General features: G+C 55.4%; 1 protein-coding gene across 8 annotated transcripts in view; it reads left to right on the forward strand.

Annotated features, from left to right (window-relative positions):
- TPK1 (thiamin pyrophosphokinase 1) overlaps positions 1–5,937 on the forward strand; it is a 186,168-nt gene extending 180,231 nt beyond the window's left edge. For 6 of the 8 annotated variants that reach the window (XM_081147514.1, XM_081147518.1, XM_081147515.1 and 3 more), the window contains one exon: positions 1,366–5,937. In XM_081147514.1, coding sequence (XP_081003640.1) covers positions 1,366–1,484 — 119 coding nt within the window. In that variant the 3' untranslated portion in view covers positions 1,485–5,937. The remainder of the gene's footprint in view (positions 1–1,365) is intronic. The other 2 variants (XR_013999566.1, XR_013999567.1) reach the window with 1 other exon arrangement.
- The last annotated feature ends 15,608 nt before the right edge of the window (positions 5,938–21,545 follow it).

The following is a 21,545-nucleotide window of genomic DNA, read 5'->3' on the forward strand; positions in this document are numbered from 1 at the left end:
ACATTTAATGTATGTGCATATCACTGTCACTTAGAAACGTCACCTCAGATCTTCCTGTGCTAAATTACACGTTAGGGAAGCGCCTGTGAGGGTCACTCGCTCCTGGTCGAGCCAGGTAAAGTCCCTGTGCAGCTGGACCCCTGGGGACGCGAGTGTGAGGAAGGGGGGGGGGGTGCACAGCCACCAGCTCGTGGACCTTGGCAGACTGAGTTTCTACTCACGGTGCCCGCGTAGAATCCCAGCCAGTTTTACTTCACAACTTCGTATCCACATCGGTGCAGGTGTTGACAGCTGTGGAGAAGTAATAATTTCAGTCATAATGAGTAACCCGTGTGACCTGGTGTTACTCATTATACGTCATCCTGTAATAATCTAAATTTTAAAATTGCCTTTTCAAAGATTTCCTCGGAAAGATAACAGGCTCCCTCTAGTGGGAAGTGAGCGTTACAATCGAATTACTTCCCCCAAAACAGTGTAACTGCATCGTCTTCTGACTCTGACAGGTGGGCCCCATTGCATTTGTTTATTTTTCTCTTTGAATTTTAGAAAAAAATGATAAAACAGTTATGTTGGTGAAGTGACCTGCTCTTACACAAGCAGAGAGCAGTGCGGTTACCGCTCGGTGCCTAGGCATCGACTCCAGCCTTCGTGTTAGGATACGTCATGTCGATTTACGCATGTGTAACTTATGAATAAGTAATTCCTATTATGTAGTTTCGCTCGTAAGCCTTTGCTTGGACAATTAGGTGGTTTAAAGAGGGCATCTGCTGGACCGCTCTCATCTCGCCCCATTCTGCAGCTGAGCGTGAGTGGTTCCCTCAAGGTTACGCCCTTGGCAGTCTGCTCCGACCGCTGGGTTCCTATTAATTTCACAGAAAATAAGCCTTGTCCGTTTTGGCTTTTCTTAATTTATCAGGAAAGAAAGATCAAAATCCTATGGTTTCTTGAAGCAGTTCGTTTTCTGCTGGATATTATTTATACTTGAAGCTAAAACAGAATCACTGACATAGAATGTTCTAAATCATCAAGAAAAATCAAAATGGCACCAGGCAAGGAACCAAGCCACACATTTCAGAAGTGGGTTTTGGTTTTACCATTGGTAACAAAAAGAAAAAGCGTTAATGCAGTTGGTATGAGAAAGGCATATATCCGGATGGTCAGTAACCAGTAACCAGCCCCAGGAGGAGTGGCCACAGCACGTTAGAAGCGCTTGGTTTCAGTCCCACGTCCTGACTGCGCCTTCCCCACATTTCCATGCCTTCTACCAGGGCACCTGCTTAGTTGCTTTCTGGTAGCTGCTGACAGAGCCGCTGCACACTGCAGAAGGGCTGGCTCTCACCAAACATTTTTCTTATTTCCTCACAGCAAATCATGTGCTCAGCTTTGGGACACTGGTCAGCACTTCCAACACCTACGACGGATCAGGGGTCGTGACAGTGGAAACAGACTGCCCACTCCTCTGGACCATGGCCATCAAGAACTGACCCGGGACTGGCCTTCGTCACTGTGCCTCCAACTTATCTGCCAACGACTCATTGCTCAACAAGAGCGGCTCCCCTCGGTCCGCAGGAATCCAAGCTTCCCCCTGGGAAGGCTGCTCATTTTACAGATGTTAATGTTCTAACAATTCAGGTAATATAAGTGACACATCTCAGTTTTACAGGGAGGGGAGATATCATTATTTTTCAGAAAATAAATCAGTCTGTTACATTCAATTAGAAAACTAATGTGGATCATTCCACCATGCAGTTCAGTGCTCAGAATCTCATGTTATGAACCATTCCATTTAGCCTAGAAAGCTGCTTGATTTTGACGCCAAGAGGCTCCGTGAGGCTCCTGGGTGTCCAGCACATAGTACTAGATTCCTCAGTGTAGTACAGACACAAGTTTCTTTCTAGATTGAGATGTTAGATCTGCACCATTTACTTCGGCCTTACCACCTTCTTTGGTGTTTGTGTTTTAAAAATAAGAATCCTTGACCTAGTTATTACATTTGAGAGCAGGCAGAATGGAGGCTCTAGGTGAAGGAGAAATGGCCCTGTGGCGACCCCCAGGGGCCCTGCTTCCTTCTGCGGAGTGACCATCAAGGCCGCCCTCATAACTACAACATGGACTGAGAGCCGTGCCCAGAAAGCCAGCCTAAAACGGACTCGCTCCTGACACCTCAGACTGAGAAAATACTGGTTCATAGACAACACGTATGTTCAGATGACCAGAAAATGAACCTGGTAGCCTGTGGGGAAAAGTGACCCCATGTCCTAAGGAGCCTGGGTCTGAAAGCCTGCGTTCCTGTCCCATCCAGCCATCACCTGACTCCCGGAGCCCCTCTCCTCACCTGGGACAAGAGGGGCTGGACGGAGGGTGCCTGGGCAGCTTCCCACACTCAGGTCCCAGACTCCGATGCTGGCGGTTATGGGCAGGTCATGCCCAGGTGAGAGCGTTCAGCCCCCAGGGCACTGGAACAGTCACGTTGCATTTATGGTGAGACCCTCCTCCAGCCTGTCCTTTTCTGTCCCATTTCCCAAACCACACGTTGCCACATAGACCGGGAAGTGAGGGGAACCTGCCCTACAGGCTCTCCACAAACCCCCGGCCCTGCCCTGGCGCTTGAGCGTGGAGAACCAGGGGGCACCTGCTGGACCACCCGCGGGTGTGCGCAGGCGGCCCTGCGATCCTTCAGTTATCTGTGCAAGTGCATGTGAGATGAAACCCAGGTGCCAAGTAAAAATGTTTAGTTAATGTGCACGTCTGTGTCGGTATCAAAGAAAACAGTCTTTTCTCAACTATTTCATTACTACCTGTCTCATATTAGTGTTTCTGTATTTAAGAGACCTGCTCAGAGGATGATTGGTCAGGACAGCCCTTCACTCATCTGACTCGGGGAACAACCTGGATTATTACTAACACGTTCTCTGACCTCTCCCAGGGGAGTTACTCTAGGTCCCTCGTGCCAGGTGCTTACCTGTGATCCCGTCTAGGTGTAGACCTGTGTACCTTGCAGGACTTAAAGGAAAGGCGGGTAGACTGCTTTCCAAGAGCTTTACAAGCTGGAGAGAGAGCAGGCCCTGCTAGAGTAGGGGGAGTAAAGCTAACTGGTGGAGGAGGAACCCAGGGGAGGGAGAGAGGCATCCAAACAGCCTGCGCACTCGGTGCTGTGGCCGGGGGCAGAGTCCAGGCCTGTCCACGTCTCCTCAGCACAAGCGCCGAGCCCAGAGCTCCTGTGCACACATGGCCCAGCTCCCCACTCCCAGCACAGGAAAGCAGAGCAGCCCGGGGAAGACTGGCCGGCAGTGGCTCCTTCAGCTCATTTAACTCAGAGCCTCCAGCAGAGAAGCTTGCCCGAGACCCTCAGGCTGCTGCCCTGAACCCCACCTGCACAGGAGGGGAGAGAGGCCGGGTGGCCGGCCAGGCGCGGGCATTCTCGGCGCCCGGTGTTACTCTCTACCTCACAAGTCGGGCTCAGCCGCCGCGTACTCCTTACTAGAAATGTAGTCACAGCATGTAAAAGAAATGTGCCCACTGTTATTAAGATTTTACCACAAAAGAATGCATGTGCTGTTGACCCTGAAAATCTTACGAGTGTCAATAAGTGGATATTTAGCAAAAAGACCACCTTTCTCTGCCCAGCACTGTGATTATAAAGGGTGTGGTCTGAGTGGTGACTTTCAAATATATTCGCCGCAACCCACCAGAAACACACTGTCTTGTGACCTAGCGCGCACACACACACACACACAGTACTCTAATAGTTTTATTCTAAATTGAAAAGCACCAAGAAATCTATTCTAGATGGGAAAAACACACCCAGGGGTAGGGTAGAATGTGTAAAAGGACTTTTTAAAATGTATGTGTGTTCGCGTGTGTGTGCGCAGGAGTTCTGCCTGGAGCACATACTTTCCTAAACTTAGGCCAGCGCGGTGTGACCTACCACGCCGGCACTCGATAATCAGCTTGCGTCTATCCTCGTGCTGAGAGCACTGGCCTACCAGGGACAGCAGGATGTGATCCTATTGGGGACAAAATCAATTTAACTTCATTGGGAATGGGGGCACTGGGTCTTAGTGAGTTGTATTCAGAATAAAATAAGTGATCCTTACACCTGGGGGAGATGAAACCTGAAGGCACAAGGCCAAGCGTTCCCAGGGAGTCAATGTGTGTGAAATGGAAAATTCCCTGAACGCACACATGAGCCCTTCCTTGCCCGCAGCAGGTTTCGCTCAGTCATCGTTTTGTTTTCTGATGGCCCATCTCAGAACAGTGCTCCAGGCACCCGGGATCGGTTCCTCTCCGCTGGCCTGGCCCCCAGAGGCTCGGAGCTCAGGTGTGACGTCACCACTGTACGTAAAGCAGGTCACAGCAACGTCGTCCTCACAGGCAGTGGAGAGGGAAACAGACCCAAGGACACCTTGGATCCCCTCGGACCTAATTCTACCCAGATCAAAACAAACGCCGTCCCTGCAAAACAGACAGGGCCCGAGATCCCCGCAGTTACGAAATCAGACCTTTCTAGTAGACTGACAGCTGTCCCTGAGAACTGGGACATCGAACACACAATGCTGATTTAGCCCAAGTGTTGGGAAGCACTTTTAACTACCCGTAAAAGGAATTGATGAAAGATTAAAGATCAGACCTTAAATATTTCTTTTAAAGGCTAGTGAATGATAGCTGGTTATATTCTTGGATGATAAACATGGGAAACGATGAATGGACTGAAGACTTAAATGTGAGGCCTGAAACCATAAAACTTCTGGAAGAAAACACTGTAAACTCTGACATCCCTTGTAGCAATATTTTTCTGCTATATCCTCAGGCAAGGGGAACAAAAGAAAAAATAGACAAATGGAACTACATTGAACTAAAAAGTTTTTGCACAGCAAAGGAAATCATCAACCAAATCAAAAGACAACCTACTAAATGGGAGAAAAAATTCGCCCATGATACATCCAATAAGAGATTATTACCCAAGATTTATAAAGGAATCACACATCCCAACACCAAAAAAACAATGTAATTAAAAAATGGGCAAAGGGCCTGAAGAGACACTTCTCCAGAGGACATGCAGATGCCAGGAGACATATGAAAAGATGCTCAGCATCACTGGTCATCAGAGATGCAAATTAAAACCACAATGAGGTCGCACCTCACGCCTGTCAGAGTGGCTACAAATCAACAAGTGCTGGCGAGGTTGCTGAGGAAGGGGGCCCTCCACACCGCTGCTGGGCATGCAGACGGGTGCGGCCACTGTGGGAAAGTGTGGAGGGTCCTCCAAAAATTAAAAACAGAACTACCTATGGCCCAGTGATCCCACTTCTGAGTATTTATCTGAAGAAACCAGAAACACTAATTCAAAAAGATATGTGCACCCCCACGTTCGCGGCAGGGTTATTTACAATAGCAGAGATCTGGAAGCAGCCCAATGCCCATCCCATCAGGAGACGCGTAGACAAAAAAGCACGTGTGTGTGTGTGTATAGAGAGAGAGAGAGAGGACTACTCAGTCATAAAGAAGGAAATTTCCATTTCTAACACCATGGATGGACCTAGAGGGTATTAAGCTAAGTGAAAAAAGCCAGACAGAGACAAATACGACGCGATTTCACTTACGTGTGGAATCTAAAGCGTAAAATGAAAACACAAGACTCAGATACAGAGCACACTGACGGTTGCCAGGTGGGAGGGTGGGCAGTGCAGAGGGTCACGGGTCGATAAGCACCGACTGGCAGGCACAGGATTGTCACGGGGACGTAAAGCACAGCACAGGGAAGTCAGCTCTGTTGTAACACTGTATGGTGCCAGCTGGGTACCAGAATTATTGGGGGATCACTTTGTAAATTGTACAGTTGTCTAACCACTATGCTGTATACTTGAAATTACTATAAAATAATACTGACTGTGAACTGTAATTGAAAAATAAAAATAAATGGAGACGTTTTTCTCACCTTGGATTTTTTTTTAATAAAGTAACAAAAAGAATTGTCCCCCCGAGCTCTGGATAGCCGTGCACAGCCTCAGCTGGGAAGGACCTAGAAGGCTCTGCCGTTGCTCACGCCGTTTGATGAATGCGCAGTCCTGTGCGCAGACAGACACACCCTGACCGCCACGTACTCACCACAAACAGCTACATCCTTGCGTGTCTCCAAGTCCCCTCAGCAACCGGACTGTTTCCGAATATTTTTCCGGGCACCCAAACATGCAGCTGACTAGGGGCGCGTGCGTCTGTGCATCTCGTCGGTTCAGTGTTGACAGGAGCCTGTTGGAGACCTTGCCCCACCGGGTGGCAGCCACGACTTAACTAAAATACAGCGTGTGGCTGTCACTGCCCCACCCGGGAGCGGTCGGCGCCGCAAGATGGAGCTGCGCGTGGACACGCCCGCCTGTGCCCCGCAGTGCCCTGGGAGGCGGCGCCTGCAGGCCCCTCTGCTCCCTTCCCCTTCTCCAGTGTCTCCCTCGCCCTTTCCGACGCCCCATCGAGCCGGCTCGCTCCACGTGACTTCTGTTCTGTTGTTTCCGTGGGGGCTTCCCCGATGCCCCCGGACCCTTTTTGCTTAAAATTTGCCGGAATCGTTTTGCTGCTGCTGTTGAACGCGACCTAGAGCCCTGCCCGATGCCGACGGCCTGCGGGGCGCCTCGGACGCGTGACCGCGTGTCCAGGGTCCAGTCGGCGCCGGGCCACGAGCAGGAGCGGGGTTCAGGTTTGGACACGGGAACGGAACGAACGCCCAGGCGGCGGCACTTGAGATTTCCACGGTCGGACTCCCCTACTTTTTCTTTGCTACATGAGGAGGGGGTGCAACCCCCCAAATCACTTTCCGAGCCCTGCCCCCCCCCCGTTCTTGGGAAAGGTCAGCTAAAGTTTTGTTGCTAGTAATTCAGTCTAAGAACACGGCTGGAGGGGTGAGGTCGAGTGGATTGGGGAGGCGGGTTTTTCTGAGCAGAAAAGCTGCCCCTGGGCTGAGGGGTGGACTGGCGAGGAGGGGCCTCCGAGGAGACGGGGGACAGCGGGCTCCTCCTGCAGGGACAGGACGCTGGTCCAGTTGGCCGGAGATTCCTGCCTCCCGGCAGAGAGCCCTCGGGCGCGGGGGGATGGGGGCCAGGGCCACTGTCTCGGCGACGACCCGCACAGATGGCAGGCGCCAGGGGCCTCCACGCTGCGCCACGACACGGGAGCCCTTAGGGCGACACGTTGAATTTGTCAGCATCAAAATTAGAGCAGCTCAGACAGCGTACAGGAAGGTGGTGGTTCTCACCCACGTGGGTTATGAGCCACACTTGCATGTACTCGGGAAGCGCTCGGGCTCCGGGCTCCGCTCTTGCACTGAGCCGCCTGCGGACGGCTGGTCCCTGGCCAGGAAGCCTGGTGCTCCACGCACAGCGGCGAGGAGCGGTGATGCTGCGCCCCCAGCGCTCCCGGCTGCCGGGCAGCGCTCTCCTCGCTCAAGGTCGGGCAGAGGTCACACACCTCCTGGGGGGAGGTTAGGTCACATTAATGACCCGGAACGCTCCCAGGACAAACGGCGCCGTCTCAGCTCTTTGCTGCTAACGATTTCCCCCAACAGGTCCAAGAACCCAGGAACTGAGCCCTCCCTCTCAACTTCTAAATTAAAGCCCCCAAAGAACACGTCAGGGTGAGCAGGGGCAGAAAACCTCGTCGATGCGTGAAGTGTGAGACACAGGGTCACTCTCCCCCCGCATGGGAAACGCTGGGCGTGCAGGGCCCTTCCCCTAAGGCTGCGCCGGCCGGAGGGAGGCAGGAGAGCGGTTCTGGGCCGTGGCGGTGACAGGGCCACCGAGTAATTAGGGACCAGCTGCAGGCACAGGCGAGCCCTGAGCCACCATGAGGTCGGAAAGGGAAGATGTCCAGAGGAAGGGGGGGGGTCATCATGCACCAAACCAGGGGGTGGATGTGGCCGCGGGTCGTGCCCCTTGCAGAGCACCCTGGGCAGGGCCTCGCGGCCCCTCTGGCAGCCCAGGCGGGCGCCCCAGGGAAGCCAGCTGGGAGGCAGGAACATGCCGGAGAGACCTGTTGACCTGATGACGACACTCAGGGTGCGCAGGGTCAGGGCCGGTGGCACAGCAAGCGGCCGTCCCTGCTGGTGAGCGCCTGTCCGGGCTGGTGAGCGCCCGCGGCCCTGCAGGCATCTAACACTGTCCCCCCGGAGCGGGCACGCGGGACCCAGTTTCTGGAAATGCAGCGGAATCTCTAGGGAAGAGGCAAGTGGAGAGCCAGCCCCTCCGCCTCCCTGGTGTCACCACACGGCGATGCCGGGGACGCGCCCCGCTAGCGGCGGTGAGACAGGTGGGTGAGGAAGCCAGGGGCGGAGGCGGGTGGCAGGAAAGCTGGGCCCCAGCGAAGGCACCTCGTCCTGAGAGAGGGCAGGAGGGCCCTGTTCTCGAAGACAACAGCCACTGCCCTTGTCCAAGTCACCGGCTCCCGGCTGGAAAGCGCGAGTTCTGGACCCTGCTCCAGGAGTGCAAGCGGGGCCGTGGGGCAGGGAGGGACCCGAGGGCTCTGCGTTTGCAACCAGTACCCCGGTGACTCTTGAAGAAGTATGAGGAGGGGAGGGAAGTGGTGGGACCAGCTCGCGTCCCCCGGAGGCTCGGAGCACCGAGGGGCACCCGGAGCGAGGCTCTGAGGGCACCCGGAAGGACGGGGTCGGAGGAGAGAAAGGGCAGGAGGACATTTGAGACCCAGCAGGAGCCTGTTTCCAGATAAAATACAGGCAGGTCGAGGTACTTGGAGGGAGCTGCTGGTTGATAGATCCCACCCCCGACGCGTTCCTATTCTGGAAGACCCCCTCCCCTGTGGATGTTGGTGGGGGCCGGGCTCTACTTCTCAGTGTGGAGCCTGGAGGCCTGTGGCACCCGCCTCTGCCTCCAGTGGCAGGACTGTGAGGCTGCACCAAGACCAGGTCCCTCAGACGCTTCTGCTCAGGACTTGGAGTCTGTTGTCAGTCTCACCTGAGGATATAGTTTCCATTGATTTTTAAAGAGAGTGGGAGGAAGTGAGGGGAGGACGTGGGGGGGTGGAGACCGATTGGCCGCCTCCCGCATGTGCCGGGGATAGAGCCTGCAGCCCAGGTCCATGCACGCGACTGGGAATCGAGCCTGCAACCCTTTGGTGCTCGGCCGACACTCTGACCACTGAGAAAACCGGCCAGGGCAGGACTCTGAGTCTTAGAGACGCTCGAAGGTGCAGGAAGAGTTAAGAAGTGAGCCAGAGCAACGGCCTCCTGGGTGTCCACACACCGAGCCAGTTTCCAAATACGACTTCTCAGCTCCCCCCACAATCTCTGGGCTGCTCGTATATTTTTCAATAAATTCCTCCCCTGCCTAAGTTTATAGGATTTGGAGGACACTGTTGGACAGAACAGACCCACGATAAATTCCTCCGGGTACAGGAGAGGAAGAAACAGAAGGTCAGAGATGGAGACTGCGCTCAGGGGGCAAAGGCTCAAACATGCTTGAGATGCGGAGTCGGGGGAGCACAACGCCACAGAAATTAAGGGGCGGCCGAAGAAAGAAAACTGAAGTGCGAGGTTGGCCGGTTCCTGTCCTGTCCGCCCAGGCTGCTTCGATCACACTGTATGGAAACGATGCCCCCTCAGTGGGCATGTGACTCCTTCAGGCTCACAAAGTATGAGCCGAAGGGGGTGAGGCCAGTTCTCCCCTAAGGCCGCTGAAAGGCCCCCCGTTCTGCTGGAAGGCCTGGGGAACAGGCTGTGCTTTGGAGGTGACGGGTCAAGCAGAGGTCGCCGTGGGTCGTCCCCGAGTATGTGGCCCACTGGCCACCAAAGAACCACCACTTCTTCCCACCGCGTGTCCAGGGCGTCCCCCCAGCAGGTGCTCTGGAAATACCTGAGGGAGGCGAGGGGGAAGGACGGACAGATTCAGCCTTTAAAAAGGGGTAAAACATGCAGAACCTCGTTCCCCTGGGCCTCCCGAGATGCAAACCGAGCCAGGCCCCGAACGCTCCTCCTGGGGATGTTGCCACAGCGGCGCCTGGGCTCCTGCCAACCGCTTCCCCGCTGGCCGCCTTCCCTGCTGCTCCTTTCGGAGGCGCTCTCCTTGCCTCAGTCCTCCCGCCAGACCCTTTAATGTCCTCTGTGTTTTAAGAAAGGCAGGGCTCAGTGATTGAGCATCGACCCGGGATCCAGGAGATCCCGGTTAGATTCAGGGTCCGGGGCATGTGCCTGGGTTCCAGGCTCGATCCCCAGCAGGGGGCGGCCGATCAATGACTCTCTCACCATTGATGTTTCTCTCTCTCTCTCCCTCTCCCTTCCTCTCTCTGAAATCAATAAAGACATTAAAAAAAAAAAAAAAAAAAAGGCGGGGAGAGTCTGATTTCAAGCCATTTTCTTTGGCCTTTGGCCCTGAAAAATTGGGCTCAATCACCCGCCTAAAATAGGAAAAAACATAATGAGCGAGGTACGAATCAACCTCAGCGAGCCCTTTCCTGCCCAATTCCGTGAGATGAGTGCCACTGAGAACCAAGGACCCTCATCGGAGTCCCTCTGCAGCCTCAGCATGCGCTGTGCACACACGATGGGCTTACTGCACATACCATGAAATGCATCCAAGCAGAAGAGACCAGTGGAGAGACAGACGCTGGGGCTAACAACGCAAACAGGTGGGTAGGAGTTCCTAGAGAAACTACAATTGGGTTTATTATGAGCGGGACAGATTATATTTAGAGACACGAGACCTCTTGCAGGAAAGCCCCATCTTTCTGGTGCGGATCCCCCATTCCTGGCCGTGCACGTGAGTGCTGACCGCCGTTAACCTGCTCTTGTCCTGCCACCTGGGCAGCAGATAACTTGTCTTCTCTCTCAGGTTTCCAGCCGAGAGGAGCCAGGTTCTAGCCTGACATCCTGATTACTTCACAGGACTTGGTGATCCTGTCACAGGTGCCAGATGCATCGACCAAGCAGAACTTTCCAATCGTCTCTAGACATTGGGAAGAAAGAAGCAGACGGATATTTGGTGGCCGGAAGAGAAAGCTAAGGCAGAGGCAACGATGCTCCCCAAATATCCATTTCCTCGCACCTTTCCCAGCACCCTCGCGGTTCACTGGGGCCACCTGACCAGTTCAGGCCCATGGACCGTGAGCAGTGGGGGGGGGGGGGGGGGGTCAGTCCTAACCTACGGCCACTGAAAGGCCCTCAGTCCTGCTGGAAGGTCTAAGGACAGGACATGCCGCACAGATGACGGGGCGACCAGATGGTCACCGCGGGGCTCAGAATATATGAAGCAGAATGGCCACTGGCTAATGCTGGACACACAGTATGAGTGACCGGTATGCCTGGTCACCTCAAAGCACTGAGCTCTGAGAGCTCTCAGCATCGCTGATCCTACCTTACCCTGTCCTGTCCGTTGGCAATCTTCTCTCCCCCTCGATCGGGGTCACACTGTACACGTCTTCCAGGGACAGCCCTTTACCTACAAACAGTCAACGCCCAGGACAGAGAAGCTGCAGAACAGCACTGCCGTCCTTGGAAGTCACCACCTGCCACGTGCTTCTGCCTAAAAAAATTCTTCTAATCGCATGACAGGCGGCTTCAAACAACACGTGGTAAGGCAATTGTTGTGGGGACAGCGAGCGTTTCCCCTCCGGCCTCGGGGCCGCGAGTCGCACCCATTTCAGCCACAGGGTCCTCTGGGACAGCAAGGTGCCCGGTACTTCACCTGCTCTCTAGGGACTTGGGCATCTGTCAGTTTGTGATCCCACCAGTTCCTCTGTCTCCTGGGATCCCTGCACCTGGACTACTTTCCCCGTGACCAGGAGGGAGGACAGCCAGACCTCCCAGCCCGTTCAGGGAGTTCCAGCCATCCCGCGGTGTCCTGAGCTGTGTCACAGTCACAGGTCGCTCCCTGCGTGGGCGACTTTAGCTTTACGTTACAGGCCGCGCACGACCGGTCGGGGTGGGGACGAGAGGAGCTGCGCGCTGGCTCTGGGCACGTGATACTAGTCCTCTGAGGTCCCCAACCTGAAGCTGCTGGGCCGGCGCATTTGGCTACTTACCTTCACCACAGACGCCCCATCTCCAGCACCAACTATTCGGCATCTTACAGGAAAAAGCAGCCCTGTCCTGAGGTGAGAAAAGAATCTAACTTCTTCAGGAAGCATGTGAATAAAGGTCCGTTTTTGAACCTGCAAATAGTATTTTAACTAGTATTTAATTAGTGGGGGGGGGGGGGTTGGTTTTGGGTTTGTTTTTTTATTACCCCTCATCCAAGGATATTTTTTCCATTGATTTTTTTTAAAGTAAATCATCTGTTATTTTCATCTTATATCTGGTTACCACGAGACATGCAAAACCCTTCTCCCGGCTAAAGCAGGCGCGTCTCCCCCAAATTCCACGTGGGATAAATTACATGACCACACCTCTGAAAGGGGACTGTCCCACGAGCAGCTACACGTGCCTGAGAGAGATCAGCCTTGAGTGTCGAGTCGCACCAAGGCTGCTTCCAGCCGGGGCAGGTGTCCCCCCGCCACGGAATTTCCACACACCGTTGCCCAGACCACTCTGCTGCTGAGTAACGGGCTATGTCAGACCCTTAGGGGACAAGCCATCGACTCTTTCCTGACCATGCAGACTTAGGGACTCATCCTGCTCCACTCAGAGAGGGTGTTTTCCATCATCACTCAGCATAAGCACCTTGAGGCCCCCATTCTAGCGGGTAAGTCCCCTTGACCCCCACTTGCACCCCCGGCCCCTCGGTTCACTATTTAGTGAGTTTCTTCAGTGGTGTGTGTCCTCTTGCCTGGCAAGTAAAACTTGGGTTTTGTTTTGTGTTTACTTAAAGCTCTGGTGGATGTTTTCCTTCTGTGACCCACCTGCCTGCCTTTCCCCATCCGGACTGTGGAGGTCGGCTTCCAACAGGTTTGCTCTTTCCTAAACTGTCAGCTTTCAATAGTCAGGACTTTTTAATTTTTTTATCTTTATTGTTGAAAGAATTACAGATGTGCCTTTTTTCCACCATCAACCCCTCCTACCCCACACCCACGCCCGCCCCCGGCCTTCCCCACACTATCGTCTGTGTCCATGGGTTGTGCATGTATGCGTGTAAATTCTTTGGTTAACCACCACCACTAAAAAGATGTAGAGGTTGTTACCCTCAAAGAGATTAGGAGACCTCAGGGAGGTGAGGGGTCAAGCTGAGAACCCCCGTAAAAGTGTGTTCAGAGCACAAGAGAGGCCTGCCCTGACTGCTGTGGGCACACCGAGGCCTGGCAAAGCTTCACGGAGAACTGCTCACTGAGCGGGGTCTTCAGGAACAAGTGGGGTCTGGCCAGATGGGGGATGCGGCCGAAAGTCCCCCTAGGCAGGGACAAGAGCAAGTGCGGTGCTGAGGGGGAGCGCTCGGGCGGGAGGAAGCGGGGCATGAGGGTTGTCACCGGGCCGGCCTGGGAAGCACTGACTGGGCGAAACCGAGGGGTTGGGACTTGACCCCGCGGGCAGGGGAGAGCTGACTGAAGTTCACCAAGTGTCCGTGGCCGCTTCCGTGTCCAGCCAACATGGACTATCAGACGGCGCCGGATTTTCCCAGTCGTCTTAGCCCAAAACTATACAACACACACGAAACGACGATTCTCAGACATCAGCCAACAGCCAGTGCAGGACAGCACCCCCGAGATGAGGGGAACAGTGAGCTCAGCCTACGGTTAGCCCAGCACGTTCCTAGGTTGCAAGGCAGGTGGCCTTGGTGAGGTGAGAACAGAGGACTTGAGAGTTTGGGGGTGGAGGTGAAGTCACAGGATGGAGAAGGGGGGGATACTACAGGGCGAGGAGAGAGCTTCATGGAGAGAACACTGCGAAAGGGACAGGGAGAGCTCCAGAGAGCGGCAGGGCCCCCCCAAGTCCTCAGCGGGGTGCTGATCCCTGCACGCATGTGAGAAACCACTTCGCTAGAGGGGGGCCAGTGAAAAGACGGGGCCGAAGGGCGGCTGGCGCTCCGCTGGGTCAGGGTGGAAGAGCCTTGTGCTGCTCAGGGCCGCCTCGGCGGTGGGGAAGGCCAGCCTGAGGCTGACGGCTGCTCTGGTTCCACGGGAAAAACTTAAAAGTGAGTCTTGCCTGGCCGGCGTGGCTCAGCGGTTGAGCATCGACCTAGGATCCAGGAGATCGGGTTCGATTCCCGGTCAGGGCACAGGCCCGGGTTGTGAGCTCCATCCCCAGCAGGGGGCCTGCAGGGGGCAGCCGACCAATGATTCTCATCATTGATGTTTCTCTCTCTCTTGTCCTCTCTCTGAAATCAATAAAGACATATTTTTTAAAGTGAGTCTTGAAGGGATTAAAGTGTCTCCAAGTAACGGAGCACAGAGCGAAGCTGTGGAATATAGGCATGCATGTGTGCGTGTATGCACACACCTCGCTCACGAGCCCAAACCAACCAGCCAAAAACATGGGCCTTGGAGCGGAATCCGTCAGAAATGAGACCTCCTGACTGAGGATGTCGCTAACAATGTCCAGCACTCCTGTGCCCCCAGCTATGACCGCCCCCCGTTGCTCCCTTCCCTCCTCTCCCCCTCTGCACGACAGTCTGGCGGCTCCGGTGGCCCAGTCACAGCCACAGTCCCCTGCTCCGACTCAGTAACGCAGGCAGCAACCGGGGTGGTGAGACGCGTCATCAAAAGCCTTCCGCAAGCGGAAGACGGGATCGAGCAGCCCGCCCGGTTCTATTGCTCCCGGGTCTTTCCAACAAACCGAATGGCAGGTTTTACAGGCCCGGTCATTCCTCGGGGAATCAGTCCAGCCTCCTATCATCTCACCTCACTGCCGCGCTAGACACAGGCCTAATATTTCACCATTCCCTCTGCCGGGTAAGGGAGGTCGCTCCCGGCTTCCGACCCACAAACCAAGTGATCTTGCCCTCGACCGACCGATAAAAAGCAGAAAGAGACATTCAAGGGCGGAGCAGGTCATCGTCAATTTCAAAGACCCAGAATTGTCACCCTGCTGTTTGTGGACCTGAAAGTTTGGAGCCTCCAAAGGACCCAGCAGCCTGCTGGCCATGACATGACCCCACCTTCCACACTGTTCCCCAGTCCTGGCGGGCACCTGGGTCACGGGGGCAGGAAGGCCCACCGCCCAGGAGGACATGCATCCATGTCCTGGGCACAGCTCTCTTCCTGCACCCAGAGGTCTCCTGGCAGAACTCTCCCGGGAGCTGCTGACCTTGACCTGACACCAGGAAATCTGTGAGCCACGGGCAGAGATGCAGCCCCGGGACACGAGAGGAGGAAAACACACCTGTTCCGGGTGGTTCTCTCTCTCACTATCGCTGCCCTGCCGGCTGTCATGACATGACCACAGCGTCCCAGACCCTCGCTGGCCTGGCTGCCTGTTACATCTGTGCCGTGAACGGCTTTGTGGCTCCTCATAGGTTGGAGGCTGTAAAATTACATAGACCAGGTCAACTGCCAGTGACAAAAGATTAGAGAGAGAGCAAGAGAAAGGGCCTGTGAGAGAAAAAGAACAGCTATTTTTTCAAATTTGCTTTTTTAACTTTGAAAATTAAAATGTAGATCTTTAAATTAATTTTTTCCAACAGGTGGAGAATTAAGGCGTTGCCACTCAGTAAACTCTGAAGGCTGAAATATTGTCACCGCACATTTGAGGGCAGAAATGATGAAAATTACATACAGAGCAGAGTTACAGCCATGTAGAACATGGACAAAACACAGCCAGGGCAAAACACTGGAAGGAAATGCACCAGACTGTTAATAACTGATGTCGATGGGTGGAAAATTGTACATTTTTTCTTTTCTAGTCATTCTGTATTTACCAATGATTTCCTAATAAATTTGCATTCTTATAACAGAGACATAGCTGTTGTTTTACTTGGAACACAAATTAGATATATATTTCTCTGCTTGCCTACCTATAGCCCTGTGAAATAGATATAATTTAAATGTTTTAAAATTACCGTCAACAAAAGGTTCGTAGTGCTATTGTACAAAAAATATCATTTCTGTGCATTAAATATAGCCAAGCCGAGGAGACCTGAACTCGTGGTCAGAACACTGGGATCAACGGTTTTTAATTTTGAGATAACAGTAGATTCATATGCAGCCGAATCTACTCTTACATTGTGTGGATATGTACATATTTAGTCCTGTGCAACTTTATCTCCTGTGCAGACTCAAGTGACCACCAGTCCAGCTTCGGAAAAGTCCCCTCACTTCTCCCTGGCACAGCCACAGCCCCCTCTCCCTCCCGGCCCTGCCCCCTAACTCCCCGCAATGGTGATCGACGTTTGGGTCCATGAACAATCACTGATCCCCCGCGTGCGGATCACGATGCCAGACTCTGGATGATGGTGACACAAATACAAATCAAGTAAACAGCGTGGCTCGTGGTTAGGAGAAAGGGCGGGAACCAGACTAACTGGGTTCAGATCTGGGGTGTGTCCCTTACAGCCGTGTGACCTTTGGCAGGCACTAAAGCTCCCTATGCCGGTTTCTGCAACAGAACGGGCTCCTCGACCCTCCTAGGGCCGTTCCGAGGCTTCAGTGAGCATGTTTGAAAGGCAGGAGATGGTGCCCGGTCTGACACCTGCATGCGGGCACCTGAGAGCTCACAGGCAGGGAGAACACGGAGCTGGGGCCCGGGCAGCCCATGCTGGGTGAGCTGGTGTCAGCGTCACCACAGCAGCTGCAGGACCGGGCAGGGAGCCACTGTCCTGGCTGCGGGAGGCGGAGATAGCTCAGCTCGGCCCATGCGCGGTCAAGTGGTGTCAGTGCGACCGCAGAGCAGTTCTTGCAGATAAGGCGGGGAGATGTGTGACCCCGAGGCAGGCAGGTCGGTCATTCTGGGAGCCAGGATCTGACAGAAGGGTGACAAGGAAGGGATGTCGCCACAGATGAAGCCCCAGGTTTTGAGGGGCCCCGAGTCCACGCTATAGTAGCACTGTGGGTTTCAGTCCTGGAGAAGTGGGAGACAGAGCAGGAGGCAGGCAGACTGCCTCCCAAACACAAGGCCACCAGGAGGGGTTTGGACCATGGGAAAGAACGTCCTCGGTCAGGGAACACAGGCAACGGGGGCTGATTATTGCTACCGGCCGATGAACACCATGCTCTTGTTAGAAGCATAAAACCGTGCGTGTCGGGGGCAGGGGAGCAGGAGTTATCAAGCGAATTCACGCCACACCTGTGTTCTCTCTGCCAGGCCCGTGTCCCCATTAGCCAGGTGTTCCCAATGCCCTTCCCCGGCAGCCTCAATCCACCTTCTCCCTGGATTTCCAAGGAAGCCACTGGACACCATCAGCTCTGTCCCAGTGAGTGAGCCCTGGGAGGGGTTCATCTGAGCATTTGGTCTTTCGCTTCTTGTGACTGAGGATGCCCGGGTCCCAGAACACGTGGCTGCCTGGGCTCGCCTCCGCCCTCCCCGGCCCTGCCCTGCCTGCAGGCGCTGCGCCCCCTGGTGGCTCCCTGGGGCCCTGACCGCTCCTGTTCCCCGGAACAGCGATTTCCCTGCCGGGGCCCTGTTCAGATTTCTGCTCCACTTTCACAACCCGATTCTTGCCTCTCTGGTCCCACGTGTGTAGTTCCAATGACCTGCTGCCACCTACGCCTGGGCGTGGCGCTTAGACAGGAACAAATTACCATGTGTTTCTGCTTTGAATTTTTTCTCAGTCAGCTAGTCCGCTCTACACAGACAGAAAACAAGGACTGATTTTGCTCTGTAGTAGGCTAACAACATAAGGGAACATGCCTGCGGCTACCTGTGAGGAGCGAGAGACTGGGATAAACGGTTCTTGCTGAGAGGGGGGTAGTGTTGTGTACAGTTTGGCTCTGAAAACGAAAAAAATAAAAATTTTAAACCCCCTCCCCCCCACCACCCAAACAAGCGTGAACATATGAACTTGCCCAAAGACCATGAAGAGGAGACATAACCGAACAAGACAGAGGTAGGTATCCCCAAATACCCTAAAACACCTCCTCACACGCAAAAGCCCACCTCTCCCTTGAAGGTGACCCGTCAAAGACGCTCTTAACAGCACACGTATCACAAACACAGCCCTTCCCAACAAAACACAGCAAGACATTCTCCCGAGCCTTCTTAGGCCAAACTCACTTGTAGCCATTACATCAAATGTTCATTGAGATAAACAAACAAAACTAGATCATTTTTAAAAAGTCACACGACAGCCAGCCAAGAATATCAAGAGAACAACAACTTGAATTTGATAATATCACTGCCCAAGCCCGACAAATTCAATTATTTGTGTTTGAAAAGGCCAATGTCTTCAATCCCCTAAAGCCCCAGAGCAAAGCTTTTTACACAGTTAGACCCTGTACTTTCCAGTGTTTGGTGTAAGGGTGGTTTCCAGTCTATGGGTGACTCGAGTCCGCTTTTCTGACTTCCCCCAGGCAGGGGGCAACCAGACAGAGAGGAAATTCAGCATAAATGATGGCAGAAGAGAGTGATTTAGTCTTAATTGAATGCTGCAGGATAACCGAAGAACTTCACTGGGCCCGGTTCACTTCAGCAGACACCTCAGTGAAGGAGAAAAGGTCACTTCCTCCCCCCGCAGGCCCCCGCCCCCATCCCCAGGCTGCTTCTAATCAACTTTGTTTTCCAAGGGTCTCCGAGTGTCTGACTCAGCCATCAATTAAATTCACCTGAGGGGCTTGTTACAGTGGCCATTTCTGGCTCCGTCTGTGGACCTACCAATTAAAATTTCTGGGGATGAGGCCTGGGAATCACATTTTTAACAAATTCCCTAAGAAATGTTAATCCAGGGGATTTTAGGAACATTCGTTGAGAAGCACTAGGTCAAAAGAGACAATGAAACTGGAATGCTTGGGTGTGGGGAGCAGATGAGCGAAGGCCTCAGAGCGGGGACCGGACCGCGGAAGGCCACCCCCGGGCAGGGAGCTTGGTCCCCACCTCACTGGCAGGCAGGGGCCAGCGCCGGGCTGAGACACGGTGAGCTGGGCACTGAACCTGGCTGCCCCTTTAACCTTCAGCTCATACGCATGTGTCGTCCTGTCCAAGAAGGACTCCCCTGCTCCCCGGCCCCCAGTCCTGGTCCAGCAGAGGCTCCTGCTCCTTCGTGCTCCCTCTGACCCAGCACCGACCACGTTGTGGTGACACCGGCCACTCCCCTGTGTCCTGTGTCTAACTTCTCTCCACCAGTAAGCTTCTGCAGGCAGAGGAGAACCCGGCACGCGGCGGGTGTCCCGCAAATGTTTAGCAAGCAGGCTACTGGGTTCCATTTACAAACGTGTCACCGCCAAACGGCCCTGACTTTTTCCCGCAGAAAGTTCTAGGCCACTCCTTGCTCGCACGGCCTAGAACCCTTCGTGCCTCGCTGAGAAACCGGGCCCTGTTTCTAAACCCCTCGTTGACCGGCGGATATTACAGGGGTGGGAAAGAAACATCAGGTGCCCCAGGTTTTGACTGTACCGTCACACAGTTAATATGTTCCAGAAAGAACCAAAGCACAACTCTGTCCGAAGTCCACACGCGGACGAGCCCCTCGCAGGGGTTTAAGGGCAGGAAAATGCAGCAACAGGTGACTGATTACAGCGCCGAAGCCCGGGGTGTCCAGAGCGGTTTAAATGCGAAAAGCAGAACACCTGGCTGCCCCGCGGGCCCCCGGCCGGCCCAGCCCCCACCCGAGTCAGGCCGGCGCTCAGGGGCAGGTGCAAGGCCCGGCCACCAGAACTTGACCTGAGGTGACTTTATGAAGAAGGCGGGGAGCATCCCGGGAAGGGGCGGCCACAAAGCGCACCCCGAGGCCGCCCTCACCAGACTCCCCGTCATTCTCCAAGAGTAAAACGCTCCTCCGGGTGTGCGGGGGAGGGCCGCCCGACCACCTCGTGCCTGCTTCGGTCCACCTGTGCGCACCTGTGCTTACCTGTGCTCGCGGCTGTGTCCACGCGCGGCTGTGCCCACGCGCGGCTGTGTCCACGTCTGGCTGTGCCCACGCGCGGCTGTGTCCACGCGCGGCTGTGCCCACGCCTGGCTGTGCCCACGCGCGGCTGTGCCCACGCCTGGCTGTGCCCACGCGCGGCTGTGTCCACGTCTGGCTGTGCCCACGCGCGGCTGTGTCCACGTCTGGCTGTGCCCACGCCTGGCTGTGCCCACGCGCGGCTGTGTCCACGTCTGGCTGTGCCCACGCGCGGCTGTGTCCATGTGCGGCTGTGCCCACGCCTGGCTGTGCCCACGCGCGGCTGTGTCCACGCGCGGCTGTGCCCACGCCTGGCTGTGCCCCACGCGAGCAGCCGCGCGGCCACCGCCCGGGCTTCATCTTGGCCGGGCGCTCTCAGCTTGTTCATGGCCCGAGGTCAGCTCCCTGCGCCAAGGGTCTCCGGGCTCATTAATCCTGAGCCGCGGAGAAGCTGGAGGGACACCCCAGGGTTCGGGGGTCCCCCGCGGAGAGGCCAAGAAGTCGCCTTCCACAGCTCACGGGGAGGGCGTCTGTGCCCAAGACTCGAGCCAGGCCGAGTCCCCGGCCTTTGGCAGGCGACCCTCACGACCCCGCAGCCTGCTCCGGTCTGCCCGCGCCGCCGCGCGCACGTGGAGCTCTAAATCCACGCGGGAGGGCGGCCCTCACGAGCCCCGCACCTGGGCCCCGGCGCGGCGTGGGCGGCGCGGCCCGGACGCAGACCATCCCCCGCCCCGCCCCGCGGGCCCTCGGCCCCGCAGCTGCCCGCACGAGGATCCCGGGATGGCCTCTCCTGGCGGCGGAGCGAGGGGCGCAGGCTCGGGCCCCCCCGCGCCAGTGCGGGCTCCGCGCACCTGTCCGCCCCGCGAGGCCTCATTAGGCCGCGCCCGTGCCGCGCGCCGGCCTCGCCGCGGAGTCCAGGCCATGGAACCCACCCAGGAGCCCTGCCAGCAACCGCGGGGTGAGCGGGGCGCGGGGGCGGCCTGGGGGCCTGGGGCCACAGCACGGGCCTTAGGAAGCCCCAGAGCTCGGGTGGGCCGAGGGGCTGGGCTGGGGTGCGAGAGAGGCCCCCCACTCCAGCGGGTCCCCACCTCTCTGCACGCGCAGGAGAAAACTCAGGGCCGAGCCCCAGGGCTCTTCTAGTCTAGGTTCCCACCCGTCACCTTTCTTACCTGATACCTGGCATCTGTAGAGCACCTACTATGTACCAGGTTTGCTAGGCTACCAGCTCTCCTAAAATGCCATAAAACCAACCTGCCCTGCCTTCCCCACGGGCCTCCCAGCCTTGCCCTTCACCTCCACCTGGATAGAGGTCTGTTCACCTCCCTCCCCCAGCTTCAGGCCTCTCCAGTGGGTCAGGCCCCCTGTGCAAGGAAACAACTGGACAAAGCACCTGAGCCCACGGAGGTCCATCTCACTACACACACGCTGAGGAAGTCCTGCCTTAAGACATTATAGCTCATGCAATTCCACTAAAGTAACAATGGCACCCAGTCACTGGTTAGTATTCATTTAAAAACACTCCAGTTTACTTGGAAGGATGAGCAGCTCCTTGAGCTGGGGACTGTGGGGGTTCTGAGTAAGTAGCCGGGGACCCCTTGGTGGCCCTGGTAGGGACTCTGCAGGAATTAGAAGCCCTGTGATCTTGGGCAA

This window comes from Miniopterus schreibersii, assembly GCF_964146895.1.
Source record: "Miniopterus schreibersii genome assembly, chromosome: 9".
In the NCBI taxonomy this organism is placed as follows: Eukaryota; Metazoa; Chordata; class Mammalia; order Chiroptera; family Miniopteridae; genus Miniopterus; species Miniopterus schreibersii.